We start from the raw sequence: 9,913 nt of genomic DNA on the forward strand, positions 1-9,913 counted from the left end.
GTTGCAGGGAATCTGTTCCTGTTTTCCCACAGGCTGCAGAGTTGTAGAAGTTGAAAATGAGTGACTGTATTAGTGAAGTCTCAAGGTCAAAGTGGCCCTTCCAGTGTTTCCTTTGTTCTTTTATTCATTGGCCATTGCTGTGAAATGTACATACTTCCTTCAAGCCAAACTCTTACATAAAACCCGAGTCCCGCTGCACATTGTGCAGAAAGACCTTGAGAGGCAGGATGTTCTGAAAGCTAGAGTACTGTCTAGCGAGCTGGGAAAAACAGGCATTATTCCCACCTCTGCACTGACCTACCTGGTGGCTTTGGGCATATTTTGTTCTCTCTTTTCTCCTTCAACTTCTGCTTTTTATAATCGTATTAAGGTTTTCAGCATAAGGAGATCCTTTCCTTTGTATATATGTTGCATGGCATGAAATGAAGTTTTTAAAGATGCTACTTCATTATAAATAGTGCGTGACGCCTTGAGGCCGAGAAGATCACCGTCGGGGTTAAAATACATCTGTCCCAGCTCAAATAATGGCTTACTACATCTAAATTTCCACCTAAGTTCCATATGTGCCCATATGTTACATACCTATGTCAGTTAAAATTCATAACTTTAGCTAAGAAAAATGTCTCCTTTTAGAAAACCAGAAAAAAAAGAAATAACTGCACCCAAATTGAAATGACAAAGATTTGCTTTCCGTTTTTATGGTCTTGCAAAACAATTTTTTGTGTCAAAGAATTTATTTCCTGTTAGAAGACTACAGACTCGGCAGGTTTGTTTTTCAGCAAGAAAAATGGCTTCAGCCACCTTGCAGGGTATCTCCTTCTCTTGCTTTTAAAAGCAGTTGCAGGAAAAGAGACTGTAAGCTATAGCTCATTTCTGCCTTTTTTTCTGTCCTCAGAGCTGAAAAACCCCGAAAAAATTGTGAGCTGGAAGAATTTCTGAGTATGAAATTCAGTATTGTTGTGTGCAGACTTGCTAGATAAACTTTCTTTGCTTTGTAGATGTGTTTATTATTTTGCTCAAGGTTTTTTTGTGCCTTTTGGGTGTGGATTTGTAGTTCACTTACTCATTTTATTAACCACATTCTCTGGAGGAAGTATACAGAGTTTTAATAACATTTTTCTGAATGTCGTGCTATCTCCTTACAAACTAATGGATTTTTATTTTAAGGACTAAAAATGAGAATGTATTTGCAGTTTCACAGTTTGTTTATAGGTCTACTAATCTAGCAGGGGTCCCTTATGAAACGTAGAACTTTTTACATTCCTTTTGTTTCATTTTCCTATGATACATTTTCAGCTGACATATCAAACCTGAACCTGCCACAGTCTTGGAATAGAGTGGGTTTATTTTCTAATCACGGTGGCTGAACCCATTCTCTCAATAGTGTTAAGACCCTCTATTTGGAGAATTTAAAGTCTATGTCTGTGCAGACTGCTCTGCAGAGAAAAACCATGCCACCAGCCATTTGGCCTGGAGGGGCCACATCTGCACTGCCAAGCGTTTGAGTCATTCTTCCCTGGGTCCAATGCGGCACCCCTTTGCCGTGAGACATAATTGGCTTTTGTGGGTTTTTTTTAGTCCCAGGTGTACATTGTAATGAGAGATTTGTGTTGCCGGCTGCCAGAGTGGTATTTTTATAGCATGATGCTGACTGTGTGCATTGCATGGCACGAGTTGCTTGAAGGTGTGAGGCCTCCTGGGACTGTTTGAAGTGAAGTCAATGAAGACCATATACCTCCTGTCTATCTGATGGAGAGCTTTGGAGCAAACTGTCCTGACAACTGTTTGCAGGTTTCCTCTTGTAGGGAAATAGTTGGCTAATTGCAAAAAGAAGACAGGAGCAACCTCACAGACATATGGTGCAGGCAATTAGGGACCACTGGGTGGAAATAGGGAGCGAGCCAAATGGACCCTGTGGACACAGACTTCTCTATCCTCTTTCAGCTCTGCTTAAACTTCTTTCCAAGAACCCCTACTTCTGTGAAATTACAACCCGAATAATGAAATGGGCTTATCTCAAACCGTCTCCATTTTAGGCAAAAAACCTTATGAGATTGGGCCATAAAATTCCTGCAGTGCGGAATCTAATCCAGATCAGAGCCTTAGATTGGTTATGAACCACAAAGGCAGACCCTAATTCAGGTTCAGACGTTACCTGCTCAGTGTCCCTGTAATATTTAGAGAAAGTTACTGTCAATGAATTTGCCCATAAATCCCAATAGCCCTAATGCTATTCTGAAATTGCAGGTATGTGTTCTAAAGTTATTCTTTGTGCTCCTCCACTTGTACTCATCATAGCAGAGAAGATGCATCTGAGTTTGTAAAAGTAGCATTCTGTTCAAAGCGGGTTCAAATTTTGCATCTGTTCTCAAACCACAGCAATGACAGGTCTTATTAGTCACAATTATATATGTAGGTGCATATATACTTGGCATTTGACCATATGAGAATTAAAGGGTTTCATGTCTGTGCTCAGTTTATGTGCCTTAAAAACAGTCATGGTTGTGAACTAATAAAAATGTGTTTACATGTCCAAAGCAGGCATTGCTTTAGACTCTTTAGCTTTTCACTTGATTTCACTCATAATTGACCTCTGTTAAGTCATTCCTCTTCACCTTGAACACATCTATTCATGTTTACATTTACTACATTCGTTTTCTGGCAAATCAGAATCATCTTCAGAATCATAAAAACAAGAACAAAAAAGAAATTCGACCGCTGTTTCTGTTACCTTGTTCTCATCTATACCATTTGTTTCAACTTAGGAACACATGGAGCAACCCAGCTCGTCACTGGGAAGTTTACAGAACAAAATGTTGTCTTAGAAAATGAAGATTTGTCACATTTATCAAATTGCTGATTTGAAATATGTTGCTTTTTATAAGTTTTTGATAAAATACAGAATTGTTCCTGTCCGATTTCCTGTCATTTTACTTTTTGGGTTGCTAGGAAACCCACCTGCCAGGATGTGTGGCTGAAGGACAAAATTTCCTCCTTCCCCTAGCTCTTTTCCACAAAATAGAAAGACAGAAAGAAGATACATCCGTGAGCTGCCCTGGAGGCAATCCTCATTTTTAGTTTAAACAACTCTGAATATAAGAGGGCAAACTTTAGACTAACTTTGGTAAATTCAGAACAGTCTCACAAACAAATACCTGTATAACTCTGTTAAAACTTACTTTAATTTTGTGCCAGTAGACATGATTTTGTCTTGACATTCTTCACCTCATGTGAGAAGAATAATTCAATTTCACTGTAAACTATTTCTTAAAATTTTTCAATTAAGCTTGAAAAGTCTTTGGCTGTGGTTTGGGAATAAAAGTAGGTTAATGTAATGAAACCCCCAAATAAGTTAAATAATGCCACTTGTTCGTTTTGCAGTGATTTCAAAGCATTATGCTGGTGAAGAGTAGGTTTGTTATTACCTGGTAATTTTTATTTCGGTCTTTTAATAGTAGCGGTGTGTTAGGAAATTCTGTAGGTGATAATATCGCTCTCCTCCTGCTTTTCTTGGCAATGGTCTGCATTATTAAGCTCTTAAAATTATGAGGTCAAAGTTTAATTTTTCATTACCATGAAGAAATGGAATTATTGCTGAGAAAAGCAGAAGAGCAGTGATACTATTAGTATCATAATACAAACTTTTTTCACACCAGATTCAATTGCATTTTTTTCCTTAAAAAAACCCCTTACTCTAAAAGAGCCAAGGTTATGTACTTTGGTTCTCTGCTGGAATCCACCTCCTCAGCCCTCTAAAATCACTTTCCCATAATGGCTGTTTCCAAGCAGGCATCTGTAAACTCTCAGCTGATACCTGCCCTCTCCTGGCATGATATGTTCTCCTTAATTTTTCTGCAGTTTGTCCTGCTTCTGCATGCTCTCTTTTTGTCTGGAGTGTGGTAGGCAATTATTGCTAAATGGAATAGACAGAAACATCACAGGAGATGAGAAAGTGTCACAGAATAACGTGATTGCCACCATTCATTCTGATGAGAGTGAAATGAATTGTTTGTATTATAATACTGAACTTTCAGTAAAAGCTGAATTCTAATTTTTTTTCTAGTTTAGATTCAAAGTGGATTGTTGTGTACTTAAATTTTATTGGTTTCATGATACTTTCTAGTTGAAGTTGTTATTGGAGAAAGTTTTTAAATGTGTACCTCATGTACATGAACTTACTGCTGGTTGTGATAGCAGGGATCTCAAGGAGACCAGAGGAATGACCACTCAGTCCCTGAACGCAGCGGTTCACAAATTGAAGAGGAAGCACGGGTTGAACCCATCAAGAAATCCCAGCATCGCTCTTCCTCAAGCCAACACCACAACCATCGCAGTGGTGTTAGAGGCCTTTCTAGGCAAGAAACTTTTGACTCAGAAACACAAGACAGCAGAGATTCGGCTTATGTAGAGCCAAAGGAGGACTACTCGCATGAGCATGGTGACCACTATGATTCTCACAGGGATCACAATCACAGAGACGAGTCCCACGGGAGCAGTGATCACAGACATAGAGAATCAAGGCATCGCTCAAAAGAGAGGGACCGCGAGCAGGACCACAATGAATGCAACAAACAGCGTAGTCGTCATAAATCGAGGGACCAATATTGTGACAAGGATGGGGAAGTGATATCGAAAAAACGTAATGACGCAGGAGAATGGAACAGGGATGTTTACATCCGTCAGTAACTTTTGCCTCCCGCAGTCTTGTGTTTCTTTGAAGTCTTGTAACAATGCCCCTTGAAAAGATCTTTGGGTTCTTCGTTGCAGAACATATGGTATCCTTCTGTATGCTGATTTGCATTGCTGTTGCTTGCATAGCAATAGCATGAAATAGAATATTCATATACTTATTTTTTTGGTTAGTGCTATATGAATTAGCGTAGTACAACTGCAGAGTTCCTGATGTTGTACTATGCCATTTTTCAAGCTGTTTTTTGGTAGCTGCCACTTGAACAATATCTGTTGCCATCAAGGTGTTGTTAGTGTTTTTTAAAAAAAGGTACATTTGATGTTTAATAACTTCCCGTGTATTCAGCAAGCCAGAATCAGCACATAAAAAATTCTAAAACTTTTTGTCTGCTCTGATTTTTAATTTGTATGCACTTGATTTGCATATTGATTTAAGAGCCACTATCTGTTGCTTGTACCTCTGGTGGACTCCATTTGAAGACAGAATTCAGTCTTGCCTTACACACAGGGGATCATAAAGTCAAAATCTATTTTCTATGTACTGGTACTGTGTACTGTATATACAGTTTATAAATGTTATTTCTGCAGACACCTTCTTACTATATAAGTTTGATCACACTGTTTTAGAGTCCTAATGCCAAGTCAGCAGATTTGCTTTTGAATTACTGGCAACTGGAACTAGCCTCGTTTAGGAAATCTGTAACAGTGTTCAATCTAAATACTTTTTCTTCTGTAGCAGAAAGCTTATACTTATTGTAAATACAATTGAGTGCTTGAGATAAAGGGTCTAACTCTTATACCTTATGCTGTCCTTGCAAACCCAATTTTGCATTTTAAATTTATGGTAAAGATAACAAACTTATCACTATAAATTATTCTGCTCTGTACAGGTCACAGAATTGCAACGGACACAGCTTAATTTTTGGTCTATTGTCAGAATAATAGAGCACACATGACAGAGGTGTGTATGTGAGTGGGTGGGTGGTGGATGGGCGTATGTGTGCATATGCACGTTAGGCAGCAAAGTGTGAGAATCTACTGAAGAAAACAAAGGTTACTCAAAAGCCCAACAAGTCTGTTTCTTCATTCTGTCTATTAATTTAAAAATCCAAATTGCAATCGGGGAATATGAGGGAGTTTACTGACCCAGGTAATTGAGAAAGCATCAATCTGCTGGCTCTTTGTTGAGACTTCAGGAGAGTAAAAACAGGCAAATGTTACTGTGAGTGCTTCACTGGAAATGTAAAATCTTTGTGGTTTAGAGTCTTTGTTTTAGTAAGAAAAGTTTACACAGCTTGTGGAGAGTTATTTTGTTGGAAAATAAATTTTTGTAGCTTCTCCACTTTTTCTACACTTGCCAATTCCTCTGCATTCCCACCTTGCAGCCAGCTCACTGCTTTTCCTTCACCTAAACTGTTGTGCTGCTGGTGAGAATTTAGAAAAATGACTGTGACAAAATACTCTGTTGTGAGCTCGATAGAGAACATGCATTGAAATCAAAGGGCGTGAACTCAGTTTTGTTTTGCATTGAACACCTGTTGCACTGGTAAGTGGGGGGAAATTCACCATTATCTTTGACTACAGGCTCCATACCCTTGCCTAGTGTAAAAGCTGTTCTGCATCACGTATAGTCTTTGTACTAGTTGTATGAATGAAATACTTTTTGTATTTCACTGTAAATAGCACATTATATAAAGACAGTAGTGGGATAATAATTAATTTAGCTGGAAGTTCTTTTTATTTATTATTTTAATTCTGGGAATATCAGCATTGCCTGATTTTGAATATCATTTTAGTGAAATGGATAAGATATATGGCAGGTGCATGTTTTCTTCAATCTTCTATTCCAGCATCTAAGCAATTCAGTTTAACTCCCTTAAACATACTCTGTCCTCCCTCGCCCGCCCCTCTCCCTGATGCTTTAAATGCATTTTTTACAACAACGTGAGAGTGTGAAATTCTGCTGTCAGGTATCTGGCCATTCCTCCCAGTGCTGCTGACTGTTGTGCTTATTCAAGGGTAGTATTTGGCTCAAAGCATGACCTGTGGAGAACACAAGGAAAAGGATATTTTTCTAGAAATAAAATTCTCAGCATTTTTCTAAACATCATTAAATGACTTTGTAGACAAAGGAAGCATGGGTAAGTAGATCTGCTGTATTACTAAATGAATATATAAGAGTATATAGCAGTGGCTTTTGATATGAGAGGATTTTCAGGTTATCAGTGGAAAATGACGTGGAAGGACTCTGTTGTTTGAATGGTATTAGATCACATGTAAATGGGAATAGAAGTTATATTGTCTGCTCTATATAGCCTGGCTTTAGCTACTTTACCAACTTCAGGAAATACTGTTGCTCCCTACAACTGTTACATGACAGCTGTGTCCTCCAAGAAGTGATCTATGGATTCCACTTCAATACCTTGATTATTTTGTTGTTGTTGTTCTTTTTTTTTCTTTAATTTTTGCTCCAGAGGGTGTTTATTTTCCACCTTTCTTACGGTATTTTTTTAAGTAATGTTTGGCAGTATTTCAAAGCACTGAGTAGTGTACGAAAACCATGGAGTAGGTAGCCATGTATAGACAAATAAATGAGAAAATAAAGAGCATAGTCCAAGACCTAGTATTTAAGAATGGCCTATATATTGATTTATGGAATATAAATATCACAAAAAAAAGACATGGCCCAACCCAACTACTGAGAGAATCATGTTTTGTATAGTGCTGCTAATTATGTACAGACAACATACTAACACATGCTTTTTTTAGGCAGACTCACTCAGTAGGTTTTTATTAGCCTTGCTAAGATAATTTCCTTCAGTTATTGTTTTAAGAGTGACAAATCATTTGTGAGCTTGTACTACACATATTGCACAATACCACTTGCCTGCTGAGCATGACTTTGAAAAGCACTTTAACAGAATTATTTCAGTAAGAAGCTTTAAAAATACTCCAACTGGAGGACATATCAAAGGTTATTGTGATGAAGTGTCTTTGCAAAGTTTTGCCAATAGAAAGTTTAATATTATTGTTTGCATTAGGATACTAATGAGTTCATATTTCTGTACCTGGTTTCAGGAGCTTTGAATCTGAGGAATGGTAGAGGTCCCAGTGAGCTCCAGAGTCTTCTTATGTATGTGTGGTACAAAACAACCTGTAAAAATTCTATTCAAATGAGCTAGAAAGATAATAAAACCAGTAAGAAGGAAAAGGAGGAAGATAAAGTAGTTAAGTGATACTCTCGCTCTATATTTTTCTAAAGAATTTCAGTATAGGGAAGGAATAGGATGCATTTTTAACATTTATGTGTATATATGTTAGATGTTAACCTTATTTTTGTATGTCTTTTCAAATGAATACACATCAGTGCTGTTCAGCAGCCCGAGTTTATCCTTTATCAGTTGTTTAGTGTCACACAGACATCATGGAAGAAGGAATTCTCGAGGAGGGACTTGGAAGGAGGTGAGAGTAACAGTCTCCAGCCCTGTTAAGTGACAGGACAGTGGGGATGAATAAACAAACAGGTTTGTGCACAAAGGCAGCATCAGTAGGAGTTAAGAGCTGAAAGAAACTATTTTTAAATCAATCATAAATTACTGCCTAGAAATTAGAAAATTCTTCTAGAATACTCATGAATTCATATTCTGCATCTGGCATCAGGAGTTCAGAATTTGAGAAGAGTTCCACAATTTTTGCTTCTCAAGGTGTAAAATTAAATAAATAGTTTCTCCTAAGGATTTGGCCTTAATGAAGGAAGACAGGTTTTAAAGCCACAATGAGTTTGAGTGGAGTACCGTTTTTTTTTACTGTTTTCACAGAAATTTGTAAACACTTCTCCTATAGCCCTTATTATAAATGGAGGATAAGGAAATTCCAGTCATCAAACCCTGAGTAAAAGTAGAGACCTGTTTTCACTTCTCGCTGCATATCTGGTTATGTATCCTATACATGCAGTTCCTGCCCAGGTCAAATACCCTGCCCCTTAATACTTACTGTCTTTTATGAATTTGTTTGTATTTATCATTTTTGAGCTCTGGTGGTTGTAAAGTCATGTTCATGTTCTGTGACACCTGCAGAGGTTTTAAGGTGGTCCATTATCATTCCTTTAGCTGGAATGAAGTGAGTGGTCTGATTGTTTTTAATCAGTGTCTGTCCAAAGTAAAAAGGTTAGTGTAAACCACCTCCTGTGTTAGCCACTAAAGCCTCTTCCAAGATTTATTTTGGTTTGTGGTTACATTTGACCTCTAATTGCTTTAACACGTCCGGCTGAAAGCTATTTCCCAAATGCTTTTGACTTTTAATTCTATTCCATCCATGAAAATAAAGCACATTGCAAAAAACTTTATTACATAGTCTAGAGGAAGAACAGAGAAATTATTTTTCAGAGTGTAATATAACATTTCTGGTGTACATTTACTTATATTTATTACTTTATTGCAGATCTTTCACCAAAATTTTAGTTCTTCTATCGTGTAAAATATGTGGTTGCCATTTTTATTGTGAATGTTTATAATCAAATGTTACTCAATTGAATTTATTGCTTGGCAATTTGTCTATAACTTATTTCTCCACTTTTATATAACAAACTGTTACATATGAGCTTACGATAGTTTTATAGACAGTTTCTTTTTATAACTTACCACCCTAGAGATGTGTTCCTACGCATCCCCCAAAAAGATTTATATCAGATATAATAGAAATTAAGCTGGTTCTTCTAATTCAAATGTGTTCTCTTTTCTTACTTTATTCTTACCACTTTTATCTATCATGCTTACCTACTCTGCAATGAGTTCTAGCAGTACCTAATTGGATTTGCTCATAAATTTTTTAGTCGTGAACAATTAATCATAAAAAGAAGGTTCGTTCTTTATATTTTAAACTATCCACTCCAAAGTAATTTCTTGTTGATCACCGTCACCAGCCTATTTCTTACTAAAATATTCCCTTTTCCTTAAGAAGCATATGAAATCCTATGATCTAAAAATTGGTGGACTCCATGACACTGAAACAGGAAAAAGCTGTATAATAGTTTCATACTATACTAGGCTGCCTATTTTAATATCTTTATATTGACCAAGATAAATATTTAGATTTGGCACTATTACTAATGACTATTTCTGCAAATAGAGAAAACTTACTTTTCAGACTTTCTTAAAGCCAAGATCTGATTGCATGCCTAATCTATCAATTTTGTAGGGTTAATCTTTCATTACAATGAAAATAA

General features: G+C 36.9%; 1 protein-coding gene across 10 annotated transcripts in view; it reads left to right on the plus strand.

Moving 5' to 3' along the window:
- Nucleotides 1–9,785, plus strand: part of CACNB2 (calcium voltage-gated channel auxiliary subunit beta 2) — a 269,351-nt gene extending 259,566 nt beyond the window's left edge. For 5 of the 10 annotated variants that reach the window (XM_049799176.1, XM_049799177.1, XM_049799169.1 and 2 more), the window contains one exon: nt 4,198–9,785. In XM_049799176.1, coding sequence (XP_049655133.1) covers nt 4,198–4,686 — 489 coding nt within the window. In that variant the 3' untranslated portion in view covers nt 4,687–9,785. Of the gene's footprint in view, nt 1–4,194 lie in introns of all 10 variants that reach the window. The other 5 variants (XM_049799168.1, XM_049799174.1, XM_049799172.1 and 2 more) reach the window with 1 other exon arrangement.
- The last annotated feature ends 128 nt before the right edge of the window (nt 9,786–9,913 follow it).

Source organism: Accipiter gentilis, chromosome 4, assembly GCF_929443795.1.
Source record: "Accipiter gentilis chromosome 4, bAccGen1.1, whole genome shotgun sequence".
Classification (NCBI taxonomy): domain Eukaryota; kingdom Metazoa; phylum Chordata; class Aves; order Accipitriformes; family Accipitridae; genus Astur; species Astur gentilis.